Source organism: Cyprinus carpio, chromosome B1 (genome assembly GCF_018340385.1).
Source record: "Cyprinus carpio isolate SPL01 chromosome B1, ASM1834038v1, whole genome shotgun sequence".
Lineage (NCBI taxonomy): Eukaryota > Metazoa > Chordata > Actinopteri > Cypriniformes > Cyprinidae > Cyprinus > Cyprinus carpio.
In genome coordinates, this window is record NC_056597.1 from 11,016,301 (window position 1) to 11,031,294 (window position 14,994).

General features: G+C 37.4%; 1 protein-coding gene across 17 annotated transcripts in view; it reads left to right on the forward strand.

Moving 5' to 3' along the window:
* LOC109087252 (teneurin-3-like) overlaps nt 1-14,994 on the forward strand; it is a 497,439-nt gene that overhangs the window by 291,847 nt on the left and 190,598 nt on the right. For 14 of the 17 annotated variants that reach the window (XM_042716547.1, XM_042716552.1, XM_042716548.1 and 11 more), the window contains 3 exons: nt 110-436; nt 1,099-1,125; nt 6,347-6,625. In XM_042716547.1, coding sequence (XP_042572481.1) covers nt 205-436; nt 1,099-1,125; nt 6,347-6,625 — 538 coding nt within the window. In that variant the 5' untranslated portion in view covers nt 110-204. The remainder of the gene's footprint in view (nt 1-109; nt 437-1,098; nt 1,126-6,346; nt 6,626-14,994) is intronic. The other 3 variants (XM_042716555.1, XM_042716562.1, XM_042716566.1) reach the window with 1 other exon arrangement.

Genomic DNA, 14,994 nt, shown 5'->3' on the forward strand with positions numbered 1-14,994 from the left:
TGCAGCTTAGTGCTGTGTGACCACTAGTTTATACTTTTTTAATTCTTTCTCTCCATTTCTCCCTCCCTCTCTCTTCCAATCCCTATGTGCCCCTTCTTTTGCTCTCCAGGTAGACAACAGTAAGCTCACAGTCGGGCGGAGCCTGTGGCGAGCGAGCGCTCTAATTGGTTGCCACATTGCGTTTCACCGCGTCATGCGGGCAGGATGGATGTGAAAGAACGCAGGCCGTACTGCTCACTGACCAAGAGCAGGAGAGAGAAAGAGCGCCGCTACACGGGCTCATCCGGCGACAGCGAGGACTGTCGCGTGCCCACCCAGAAGTCCTACAGCTCCAGCGAGACGCTCAAGGCCTTCGACCACGACTCGTCACGCCTGCTCTACGGCGGCCACGTCAAAGAGATGGTCCACCGAGAGGCAGACGAGTACAGCCGCCAAGGTGAGTCACCTGCGCCTGTCATACCTAAGAAATCCATTATGACTTCATCCAGTATAGAGGTCACATGTCATACAGCTTGAAAATGCACACGGAGAAAAAAAAGAATAATAACATATGTCTGGAAATACAAAAAGAATGTTCTTTTGCACAGATCGCATTCAAATAATAATATATGGGATGTACGACCATAATTGCACATATTTAAAGCAAATTAAGTTTGGTTTGGCACAACCGCACGCTTTCTCTGAGAAAACATTTACTTACTTTTGATTGAAAAATGAAGCAGATTCAAAAAAAGATTAGACAGATTTACGCACACAAACTTGCTCTGATACTTGACTAGTTGACAGAGCAAAGAAATAAAACATTTCCTCTGATTAGCGCAATCCAAACCCCTCGACCCAGCCTCTCATTTTCAGATCCGAAGTTTCCCTTATAACATATGCCCATGTGTCCCATTGGCAATAATGAATGGCACCATAAAAAACATAAACAGCATTATTGCGCTGTTCTGAAGTTTGCAATGTGCCCTGCTCGGCCACAGTTTTATTACTAATTACGAGCACAGAGGGTCCGCAAGCATTCGCACAGCCGCGCTTTTATAAACTCGCTCACATTCATTGAGTTCTTTGTTGTTTTCTTTTTGCTCTTCTGCATGTAAGGCTTCATCAAAATACGCACCAGTAAAGGTGAGTTTTTTCAGTGGGGATTTAGCACAAATGTAGAGTTGGGTCAAATGTTTTCTCCCTAGGTGTCGTGCTTGTCTGTGTTGCGATAGAGGTTAGCGTTGCGTGTTTGTGTGCCCTTAACGTAAGTGTTGTGTTAAGCTGAAGGTCAGCCTGCTGTTATCAGTCACTGGAGTGCTAGAGGCTCTGTCTGTTGAGTGTGTTTATTTTAGAAAGCACAGGAAGTGACACCAGATTACAGCAGGGGGTAAAGGAGCAGCCTGCCTCCAACCATTATGCAGCATTGGCCACTCTGTCACAGAGAGAGAGAGAGAGAGAGAGAGAGAGAGAGAGAGCAAAGGCGCTCACAGATGTAGTGCAGACACCGTTGAGCTCTTGAGAGACTGCACTTCAGCCTCAACACGGTCTTCAACACTCTCACCATAATCACCCTGCCGCAGACGTCACCTAACCCAGTCTCAAGCCCTAACCGTGGCACGCAACCACGTTCGTCATGAAACTAATTCCTCCCGTGTGATATATTTTTAGCCTTTAGACCGTTGCAAACAGCGATACCTAGATAATTAATTTGCGGAGTAGAAAGGACCAGGCAGGCGAACTGAAATTGTTAATTAGCCATTACACAACAATGGCAGATTGGAATTACTGAGATCTGAAATAATGTAGCCTTGCTGCGAAGTGCTGCCGTTCAGTTCCATTACAAAGTTCCATAAAGGTCATTACCAGTTCATTGATTGCTTTCAAACTCAAATTAACACTTCATAAATATTTGAGCAGAAAAGCCGTAATTGCTCAATTATCTTATCCTGTACAATTTCATCTACACTAATTGGTAATTTGGAATTTATATGATTTTAATTGAACTTCGGTGGAACCCCGATTATTTCTGTAGTTAATAGCCCTTATTAATTCCTGTTAATCTAGGGGATCAATGCTTTTCTTTTTCATTTCTTTGCTTTTTTTTATCATCAAGCTAATAAAATATGCAACTTTTTGCTCTGATTGTTTTAACATTGAATTATTTGGATTAAAAAAATAAGTCCCTTACATGTGAAAACTTTATTTTTATTATTATTATTTTTTTTACATAATTAGGTATATTTCATAAACTACTTTAGAATCATTTTTATCTATTGCAAGGTAGATATGATTTATTTGATTAATCATAACTAATTTAATTGATTTGATTTAGTTTATTTTTTGATGCATTTAAATGCATTTAAAAACATTTTGAAATCATTTGTTTTGAAGAGTCATAACCATTAAAAGTTACGAGGATCTGCTTGCAAACGACTAAATAAATGATCCGTTTAAAGACCAATATATTTCCGCAATATATATGGTTCTCAGTAAATGTGAGGACGTTTTTTTTTTTTTTTCTGGCACTGCGGTTTTTCAGGCCTCAGTGTTTTTGGAGCCGCACACACCTATCACCATGGCAGATAAGCTCCCTCCATGGAATGCAGTCTGCTCCACAGACTAATTCTACAGAATACAGAGTTTGGAAATCATTGAATACAGACAAAAAGAACGGGAAATGAATTATAAGTCCGAGCGGCTGCTAAGTTGTCTAATTGTCTAATCTGAACATACATTTTAAAATTTGGATTTAATGGACTGTAAAATAATGTTTATATAAATATAATAATGTTCATTTTTTTAAATTTGCATTGATTGATTTGTATAATGTTTTATTTGTTATTTAGTTTTTGTTTTATTTCTTTTGTTTTATTTGTTTTATTTGATAACCCTTTATTTATTGTGCCCTTGTTACACGTTACATGTACTTTCTATTATAATAAAAATAAATTATGCATAATTACATGCAAGTAACTCTAAGACAAACCTTAACCCTAACCATATAGTAAGTACATGTAGTTAATTTAAAATTACTCAGTATTTAAATGTATAATTACACTGGAACAATGACACCTTAAAATAATGTGTAACCTTTTATTTTATTACATTTATTTATTATTATTTGTATTACATTTATTTATTTGGTTGTTAGTTGTTTTATTAATTTTGTTTGTTTGTTTGTTTATGGCATGCAAGTGTAAGAATTCAAAAGAATTGTACATAATAATATTTCAATCAACAATGTAAGTCAAAGTTTAGATGTATTTTATAATTAGGTTTGTTCATATGTGTTTTCAAATATATATTTTAATATGACTTTCAGGGTGTAGCATTATAACAGCCTGGAGATTTTTTGGTAGTCATCCTGCCTTTGAAGTCAGATTTTAACAGCCTGGAGACATTTCTGAAATCATCATCCAGATTTAAAGTGCTAAATGTACCAGTCTGACTGCTAACACACCAAGTCATGATGAAGATATCTTCTAGTCTGTTCCACTTGTGCCTGTGTGTGTGCGTGTGTGTGTGTGCGTGTGTGTGTGTGCGTGTGTGTGTGTGTGTGTGTGTGTGTGTGTGTGTGTGTGTGTGTGTGTGTGTGTGTGTGTGTGTGTGTGCGTTTCTGCTTGTCTGGAACGGCACCTCTTTAAAAACTTAAGCTCAATCATTTCACTTCTAAAGTAATTTGATTTTAATTACAAAATTATCTACTGATTAGACAACTGAAGACAGCAGAATGCTAGAGCTATCACCTTCATTGTGCAAACTGAGTCTTACAATACATAATATGACAGTTTCGATTACAGAAAATCAGATATAAATTGTGATTCTGGCTCTGCCAGCTTGACACAGATATAAATAATCCTTCATTTCAGTAGCAGTTTTCCTTCAGTTTGAGACTTTGCACAGCCCAAGAGACTGCAGTCAGTTCATTAAAACATTTTTAAAGAGCATGTAAACGGCTGTTTAGACGTGTTGCCGCGGTGTTCCCTCTCACGGCTAATTGCTGCCGTTTATCTGCATCCTTCCAAAATACATGTAGAAGGTGCACAGAGAAAACATCATCAGTCTCACTGTGAAACATATTTTTCAAGCTCATTTTCAAGCTCACTTAGCACAACTAGGGCTGCCAGGGAACATGCGTGATGCTACAGGATAACAATTAGTCAAGTGACTGCCCACCGTTCTCAGTGAAAATCTGTTTGTATCTGCATTTGAAAAAAATTAATAAATAAAAACATAGAAGTAGAAAAAATAATATCTGAAAGTGCTACACTTGTCTCAATTTAAGTTTGTTGTTTTGTTGTTGTTGTTTTTTTCTTGTTTCCTTTGAGATTTTACTTGCCTACATTTTTTTTTTGTCCTTGTTGAAATTCTTTCTTTCTTATATTTCTTTTTTTTCCCCTCTCCTTTCTGTTTTGTCCTTAGTTGAGCTGGAATACACATCATAGTCCTTCAGCAGAGAGAGATATTCTGTAACTTGGGTTTATAATTGTGGTTCCAAAAACCGATCAGGACTCACATGTGCAGTGTACTGTGGGTGTTCGGGGAACAGACTGCTAAGTCTGGGGATATTTGACTGTCTGATGAGACTTGATAGTCTCGTTGTTCCACACATGGGGTGTTAGTTTGCCTTCCGTATAGTGTGTGTGAGTTGTTTACAGAAGCTTTCCTTTCTGTCTGGCTTTTGGGTCAGTTGATACAATCTCCCATGGCAAAAAAAAAATAAGAGAGAGAGAGACCAAATAAAAAAAGACAGATTGCGGTATCAATTTACAGCTTTATTTTTCTTTTCTCTTCCCATTTCTTTGGAGCCGTGGATCTTTTCATTGCTCGACACTCCCCAAATGGCTCCCCAGATGCCAGCAAGGCCCATTTACCTGTCAGCTTGTGTTTTACCAACACTCTATGGGCTCTTCCCACCCCACAGAACAGGCCAACAAAGCATACCTGAGCTTCCCCCCTCCACACACACACACACATGTGAAAGAGACCACTCGTACTCACAATGAGAACCACTTACCATGACGTCCAGCCTGCGAGTGATATTGAGCCCTCTTAGGCTTTCCCTAGTCCCTCCAGTGAGAAAACACACTTTTCTCATGCTCGTATACTTACGGTGGACTGTGGCTGTATGTGTGATTGTGTGTTAGAAAGGAGTTTCTAGTGTCCAGGGAATTCGAGAATTCTAGTTTATTTGTCATTCTCTTGATACTATAAGTGCACATGGCAGAAATAATCGCAGAAAACAGAATTCAAAATACAAAATAAAACATTAAATTTTCACTTTCTATTTTATCTATTATTTACTCTTCCCAACTATTAAATATGGAATGTGTAATACTTCTTTACAAAGTTTTAAATGGTTGCTACAACATAACCTTTGTGTGTTTGTGTGTTGTCTCTTTATTAGTAGCATTGTGTTTATTACAATTATGTATTAGGTAATACAGATATTAGACTGACAGGGTGCAACACCCACGACCATTCAAAAGTTTGAGATCAGTAATATTATTATTATTATTATTATTTCCTTTATATTATTTTATTTTTATGTATTATTAATTTTCATATACACCCACGACCATTCAAAAGTTTGAGATCAGTAAGATTATTTAATGTTTTTAAAAGAAGTCTCTTATGCTCACCATTGCTGCATTTATTTACATTAATCAGACAAAAAAAATGTTAAGTAATATTACAATTTTAAATAACTGTTTTCTTTTTTAATTGTAATATTCTAAACGAAATAATTATTGTGATGGCAAAGCTGAATTTTTAGCACCCATTACTTCAGTCTTCATTGTCACGTGAGTTTTTTAGAAATCATTTTAATATGCAGATTTGGTTTTTAAGAAAGATTTTAAATATTTTTGCATTTAAAATTAAAGCATTTATTTGAAATGCATTTCAGCATAACATTATAAATGTCACTTTTGATCAGTGTAACGAATCCTCGCTGAATAACTGTATTGTAATAAATGAATAAAATGTAAGTAATGTATTTCTTACTCCAAACGTTTGAATGGAAGTGTGTGTGTGTCTATACATATATTTATATGGTCTGAAAGAATTGAACAATGGATATAAAAATGGTAAAATTGTAAACGATGTAGCATAGACACTGATGTTTTCTTTAATTTGCTTTGCTTACATGTGAAAAACAAGCAAAATAACTCTCACTCTGTTATAGCAATTAAAACTCAAATGTGTTTTGATACTTAAAAACGTTACAGTTCAATTGCTGTATAACTCTATTTTATGTACTCACCAATGCCAGTTTGTATTTACATTTGGCACCTGTAAATTGTTTGTGTTGGACCATGTATATAGATATATGCTCAATTGGTTTGTTGCATTTTTTTTACAGGTCAGAACTTTAACCTGAGGCAGCTGGGAATATGTGAACCAGCCACACGCCGTGGCTTGGCCTTCTGCGCAGAGATGGGCCTCCCCCACCGCGGCTACTCCGTTGGCGCAGGCTCAGATATGGACACTGAGAACGAGGGGGTGATGTCACCGGAACGTGCCATGCGCCTCTGGGGCAGGGGTGTGAAGTCTGGCCGCAACTCCTGCTTGTCCAGCCGCTCGAACTCAGTCCTGACCCTGACCGACACAGAGCACGAGAACAAATCAGACAGTGAGAACGGTGAGTGGAGCCACGCTAGGGCCACATTCAGCCTTTTTGTCTTTTAGTTCAGCTACAGATAAAAAAAAAAAGCTTAAGCTGATAGCTGTGTTTTGGAAAATGGTTACTGGATTCTAGCTGGTCTGAGATGGTCATTATCCATCTTGGACCAACAACAAACAAGCTTCCAGTGAAGCTTAAGGTGCTCAAGCTGTTTTTTGGGAAATTGTGGGCGTTCAAAAAAAAACAGTTTGAACTGCCTAGAAATCAGCTACCATTTTCCAAAACTTAAGATGGATTTTCCAACATAGAAGACCCTATGAAAGGAATTACTATGCACATTTCTCTTGCACAATATTACCATTATCACACTCTTTTGACTTTTATCACGACTGGGCTGAGAGTCAATAACTAGCAGAATGAAGTCAATACATCCGCACGCACTCTTTCTCTTTATACCCGTACTACTGCTTCCGCAGCCCTGAGGGGATCCTCCAGCTGCCCAATCAAAGGTCTGTCTTTGTGTTGGACGCTAGGAGACCTTACCTAGCCATCGTTGGAATGCTCCGCTCGCATGAGCGAACACACACAATGGCTGGTTAACAGGCCCCAGCGGTTTGAAGTGCAAATTTGATCATGCTTGAAACCTGGAGAAGTGATGGAAGCGATGATCTCTCTCCCTCTCTCTCTCTCTCCTTCTTTCTCTTTGCTGCCATCGTTCATTCCCACAAGGCAGCTGTGATGGTTCAAAGAATGCTCAGGTGACAGGCTTCCTCTGGGCCTCACCGCCACACTTCCGCTGCCAGTCTCCCAGAGCGGGGCCTCGGTGGGGGGGTTTGTCATCACGCCCTCACATGCTTTTTTGATTATATTTTTATTCACACTAAAATCCCTCAGATTTGTTTCCTGTTATTCTTTTCAGGTCCAATTGAGAATGAAATGGGGTTTTTTTCTCTCTTTTTTTCATGAAATGAATTGAGAATTAAAGCTGCTGACAATGAGCTAAAGGACAGCCATTTTGAAAGAAAGGGGGAAATGAAGCAAACGAAGAGCTGAATCATTCATTATCTTCCCTGCACACACACTCTCCTGTCACTTATTCTCATTTATTAATATTCCTTAGACTAACAGGTGTTGTGTGCAAATAACCTTTAAGAAGACCTTATCTAATCACTTTCATTAACACCTTTTGGCTTAATTAAGGAAAGCAAAGTGCTGAGTGTGGAGGATTGTTATATTTGCTTCCATTATGAGATGAATGTGTGGGGTGACTCTCAGATCTCTGATGACCAGAGCAATGAACGCACTGATCCTTAGGGAGCAGATTCTGCAGATTCTTGATTTACTTTACTTAATGTAGTTAATATTTGTGAAAGAAGCTGTATGTGTGTGTATCTCAGATTGATATAAAAAAAAAAAAAATAAGAGAAGGAAGTCAACGCTAGTTGTTTCTGAGAGTTTAATGTTAGCGTTTTTCTAAGTTAAACATGCCATACTCTAGTCCAGTGGTTCTCAAACAGGTTTTTTTTTTTTTTTTCAAGACTCTGGGAATCATCCAAGATGCACCTCAAAATCTTAAAAATAAAATGTTATATATGTTATATATATATATATGTATGTATGTATATTAAATAACATTTTATTTTAATTAATTTTGTCTTTGAAAAAAAAAAACAGAATTCCCCTGGTCTTAAAGAAAAAACAGGATATATTGAATGAAGAAGCTTCATTATAGAAGTATGATTTGAAATCATATAAAGTAATATTAATAAGTTTTAATAATACACTTTAATAACTCCATGGGCATTTTTATAATGAATATACTTATATATATATATAAAATTATCATAATATATAGTATCTATATTATATTATATATATATATATATATATAAAATGATCAAGTAATTCAACAACCACTTCAATAACCTAAAAAAAAAAAAAAAAAAAAAAAAAAAAATAACTTTTTTTAATTTCACAATTTTATCTTTTATTATTGCATGAAATATGGACTTAATTATTGTTGTTACAATAAAATATTGACTTATTTATGATCAACATCTTGGATTTATTTTTTCACCGAGCTTGTCTTCACTGTGAAGGATACCTATGAAATAAGATATTGTATAATGAAGCATAATTAAGTTCTAACAGTCATCTTTTGTAACAGCCTGTGATGTTTTAAAATGCCTTCTCTGTTGGACAGATCAGTAGGTTTTGGAACAGAGCAATTGTTTAGAATTTTTTTTTTTTTTTTTTTTTTGCTCAAGTGTTAACATGTAACATAAGTGCGTGTGGGTTTTTTCCTAATTGTCTCATTGAATTGTGGCATATGCTGCAGTTGCTGAGGCTTATGTCCTAACAAGAGACAGCTGCAGACAGTGTTAGTGAGTCCATGAGGAGAAAATAAAAAGATCATTTTCTTTCTTTCCTTGGTTTGTTTCACTTCTCTGCATTACGAGATCTTTGGTATTAACTTCAGCTACCATTTCCCTCCAAGTCGTGCCTCTTGACATGAATGTTGAAAAAAGCTTTCTTCAGCCATACCAAAAGATTTCCTGTTTACATGTGCCTGGCGTCACCATGGAAGAAAGTGTGTCCAAATGATTGACACACTGTTTGGCTTTTTCGGCCTCTTTCCCTGACTCCCCTCTCTACTGAATTCAAGATGGAGTCATTTGTAGCTTTCAAGATTTCTCTGCTTGTCGCCTCAGAGCTTGATTGTGTTTGTGCGGATAGGCCGTCGGCCCTCGCGACACTGCCTTTTGACTTCAAACGCAATGGAGGTTAATTCCATTTGGGGAAAAAGCAGGATTTGTCAACCCGAAGCTGAGAGTGGAAGTGAAAGAGGTGTGTGTAGCGCTGTCAGATACGGTTCTAGTGAAAGGATCTCAATTCTGGTCCCACATTTCCAAGTTCACCCTTAAACTCTATTAGAGAGTACACTGAGAGAGATGCTCGTACAGAGACACTCTCGGCTCGGCATAGAGTGCAGTCGCAATGCCTGCTCTCGCTCTTTGGACTTAATATCCTGTAATGGAGAAGGGGTCGGGAGAAACACCTGAACACAACGTGTTCCGCTGCAGCAGAAAAGAAGGGAGAGGGAGAAAGGAAAGAAGAGGAGAGGGTGAGTGAGAGATGGCCGCTAACAAAGGAGGGATATTTTGTCCTCCGTCTCCAGGGGACATTTGAGCCAGGGATGCGCTTCACCGCATGCCCACCCGTGTCTCCCTCTTCCTGGGTCACTGGACACCTGCTCACGCCCCCGGAGGGAGCGAATGAAAGGAGAGGGAAAGACACACACACACACACACACACACACACACACACACACACAACACACACAAACAGTTTTCACACTAGAGCAAAGACAAATATAATTTTTCTCTTTCTTTCTTTCTTTCTTTCTCTTTCTTTCTTTTTTGAATTTATGAAGTTACATATATGCATGTATGAAGATAATAACAATATACTTATTTATTTATTTATTTATCTGTTTGTTAATGTTTTTAAAAAAATTCACCAAGACTTCATTTATTTGTTTGAAAATACAGTATAAACTTTTTTTGAAATATTACTATAATTTAATATTCTAGTAAATCAATTTTATTTTAACATGATAGATAGATTATGATTAATTTAATGCACCCTTGCTCATTAAAAGTTATAATTTCTTACATTTCTTAATTTATTACATATATTCATATAATTCTTCTTTTATGTGTCCTGTAATCCAAAACTGGAAAAATCACTTTCAAGCCAGAACTTTTTTTTTTTTTGTATTCTGCATAATCATGATTTCTATTTAGATAATCAACTTTTCTTTAGATCCAGCAGAAAATGCTGTGCCACCTCTGTCATTTGCAACCATCTTGCCATCATATGACACCTGCTCCTCTGTCTGGATCTGTTTTTGATTTTGAGCTTGTTTGAAGCTCTTTTGTGTTTCTTTCCCCCCCCCCCCTCCCCCCCCTCTCCCCCCCCACACAATCTCACACAAACACACACACACACACACACATCTGCGCACTACAGGGGGTTCGGGGGAAGAGGGATAGAGAAGGGGGGAGAACCCTAACTACAGGAGAAAGAACCGAAGACCTCAACTGACTATTCAGGGTCTCGTTAGCACCGCTCCCCGACTGAGGTTTTAATGTGTCTCCATTTTGATTTTGGTTATTTCATTATTTTGAGGGGCTTTAATCAAAAATTGCACAGCAGATATGAGAGAGCTTGCCCTGCTGTGAGCAAGGAAGCAGTTGCGCTGCCATTAGTCCATGTACCCGGCTGAAGGAAAGAAAGTTTCAGAACTGACATCTAAACTCGCCCCGTTTTTTAAGAGCCTGTGAAGCTACATCAAAGGATTTGACAGGAGGGAAGCAGGAACTTCTCCGTCCTGACACCTTTTTTTCCCCTGACTGGAATGCCTCACTTGAACGCTCACAGAGACCCATTTGGTTTGGGTCAAGAGCTTACATTCTGTGTGTGTGTCTGGCTTGTAAATCCACCAAATTTTCTCAGCAGTAGTGACCACTGGTCAAGCCTGATTTATCGTGTCAGGACATTCTCAAGCACTCTTTTCTATTACTTGCATTGCCATAAGCACCGGTAGTCTGTGTCGCTGTTTTGCTGAATCATCGGAGGTGATAGAGACCTCTGGGAGAGATTTTCTGCTTGATGGAGTGAAGTGTCCACCTCCTTTCCTTATGTTTTATATAAAGAGGGTCATAGGTGTCAGCTTAATGAGATTATGAAAAATGTGTCAACAGTAATGCAAATCCTGTAAATATCTTAACCGGCTTACTCCGGCACAGCAGTTCAGGGCACAGAAATTCCTTCATGGAGGATGCCTGGATTTAGGTGTAAACACACAAACATACACACCTTAACATTACAGCATGCAAAATTGTGTATTAATAAGCAACACATCCAAACACGATCGAGTATGTTGCAATTTAAAAACGCACTCACCTAATTACTTCAGCTAACTTTACAAAAGTGCTCAATAAGCAATTAGATGAGAACTAAAGCCTTTTATCTCTAATGTATCTAATATATGTAGTTTAGTGCATCCTGCTTCCTTTTTAGCAGGCTAATGCTTTTTCAGACAGGACCGCTTTAATTGGACGCGTGATTAAATGGGCTATAGAGAGATAAATATGTTCAAAAAGTCTGTAAAAAACTGCATTTTAACAATAACCAGGTGCTGAATATGTCTGCAGAGAGAAAAAAAATTCAGAGCTCGAGTGCAGAAAAAGGCCAAGCATGTTTTGTATTATAAAATGAGATACTTATATAAGGGTTATGACATTCATGTTGCGGCTGAGTGTGTGTATGAATTGAAAAGCAATGCCGTTGTTGTTTCTTTCAGTTTAAATTGCTCTGGGGTTGTGCGGGCCACACTAGCTGTGGTCCTCTGGTCCTTACGAAGTTATTGATATCAGTGGTTTAGCTTAGAGACCTGCTCAGGAAGATACGGGGTGATGGCGATGGGAACGGGCTGTTGGGAAAGATTGCAAAAGAAAAGAACAGCGTTGCGCAACGATTGCACCACCAATAACTAACAATGAGCCAGACCACTGATATGCGTGGCACATAAATAAGCCGAATAGACCTGTGAAACAGCACGGCGTTCATGAAAGCATGATGATTGTTTACACTTGAAAATTCACTTAATTTATTAGCGACAGGTGATTCGTTGAGAAAACCACAAATGAAACATTTATGTACATGCCACAATGACATTTTGCTTTAGTACTGGTTTTGTAAATATGTGGTTTTGATAAGTATTTATTATGCCATTTATCTTACTAATGGAAAGAGCATACAGTTCTTTATTTTTATCCCAGCCAGAAACAGGGAAATCTATGCTCATTTTTACGCTGGACATTTTTCTTACAGTCAAGCCTTTTATTGACTTTACATGAACCCATAGAAGAGATTTACAGGTAGTAAAGCATGTTGTGCAAAATCAATCAAACTCCTTCTTGCCATTTTTACACAGCACAGACAGACAGAAACTGCATCTGAAGCACAGAACAAATGCGTTAGTTAAGAGTTAATAGTTTAATTATGCAAATAAGGCAAAAAATGCATTTTACACATAAATTAAAAATACAAATATAAGAACAAAAAGAATCTAGAAAAATATTAAAAAATTGTGCGGTTCAATTTTAAAGAATACAATGATTATATGTATGTATGCATGTATATATTACAAGTTCTGTTATGACAACAGCAAAGTTTAAGCACTGACACTGAATTTACACAGAACTAAAGCAGCACTAGTAATCAGAAGTGAGTCAGACTGGCGTATTTTAGTACAGCTTTTATGCACCATTGTATCTTACATCGGGTTTATGAATACACCTTCTGAAACAGAGCTTCACATAGTCCGCTGGTCTCTTCCAGTATCTCAGTTTCTGTTCCCTCCAGGCACATTTCCTGCAGTGTTCCAGTTGTTTAGCAAGCCAACAGTAGTAGACACATTTTTGGAAAACAAACTTTTGCCTTCCGGCTTCAAACTACAGTCTATCCAGTCGTACAGGTAGCTGTTGCTTAACTGGTCCGAAAGCCCACAACAACATGAAAGAAAAAGAAAACAACAAAAAAAAAAGACACAAATGGATGCCTACAGTTTGATTTCATCCCATGCCATGGCTGAATGGCTACGGTTTTGTGGCACCTCCGGAGGCTAAACTGAGATGCATTGTTTTCCCGTGAGGGTCGTGAACTCACCTCGGCAGTGTAACAACAGCATGTGTGTCTGTTTTGTAAGAAGGATGAGCTATCAGCAGCTCACTCAAACACCCTTATCGCTCACATAACAGAGAGTGTGTTTACCGAGAAACACTGCACTTCCTAAGGGCCCTGTGGCTGCAATTCCAGTGCATGCGTGTTTGTGTATTTCTGTAATTGCAGGTAGCTGGAATAGTTACACTATATTAAACTTATATAATATGTGACTTGCACACACAGGCAACGTACTAACATTTACTAGAAAAAGAAAAAAGGTGCACACAATAGGATAGAAATGCCATCTCAGTGCTGATGGTCTGTATTCTGTTTAATTAATAACATTACCTAAACAAATATCAAACAATAAAATTACACAAAACTAATAATATATACAATAGTTATTATATACATACACACACACATATAAAAATAAAATATATACATATACATATACATATACATATACATATACATATACATATACATATACATATACATACATTTTGCCACCTTATGGTCATTTCTAGTAATAATGTCATTCCTTGGATTCAAAGAAAATTGCTACCAGGATGATGATGCTGAATTATTCAATAATTTAAATTAATGGTCTCTGCTCTGCCAAATCATAATAAAATAAATAATAATAGGAAAATAGAATAAAAAATAAAAGAATATAATAATAGAATAAAAGTGTATTCATATAAAGGTTTATTTAAATAGCCTTATTATTCAGTAAGGAGGTGTTTTGACATTTTTTTCCTGATGTGAATAGAAAAAACAACTCAATGTCAATTTTGGTCGAATTTGAGTTTTTCACAAAAATAAGTTAATTAAGCCCTCGTTTAGCAAGGACTTAATGAATATATTATATTATATTCATGTGTAAATATCATTCATATAGAGCATGAAGCCTGCTCTGAATACCAAATATGTGGCCAGTCAAAAATAACTATTACATACCAAAGCACTCGTTCTCTCTTTCCTGCTCTCTTGGGCACAAGAGACGCACATACATAACTGACCCATATGGATTCAGTTTAAACACAGAGAGCTAATACAATGTAAAACACAGTTACCTACAGCTCTTTCTGAGAATAGGTCTGTGCAGCAGAGGGTTACTTCAAAGACATTACAATCAGTGGGCATCAAATGCCTGCAAAGAAACAGCAGTCGACATCACATGCTGCAGTTTCACATCCAGTCGTAGATTCTGTAGATTCAGCATTGAAGCAAAGATGTTTTTCATTCTTTCATTTTTTTGATCAGGTAACAAGGCTTTGTAACGAAAGATCAAGTAGAAGGAGGGCAGGATAGAAACACTGCTGAGAAAAGTTCATTATTTGGACCGCAAGTTGATTCTTGAGAACAGATGTAGCGCAGGAAGGAAATACGGATAAATGTGGACAGGTTAAAGGTCTTATGTCAGGAAACATCAAATCATCTGTTCAATCAGTGTACTGATTGATGGTCCTGATTAAAGCTGGTATTTATTTTCTCTGTTTCTTTATAGTATTAGCTTCATAGTAAGGCATGCAATGTACATATAAGAGCATTAATTAGAAGCATTTAGAGTGTTAATAGATGAGCAAGTAGCACTTTTAGTTACTGTCCATCATTTAACAGGACCTGCACATGTGCAAACTAATCTCCAT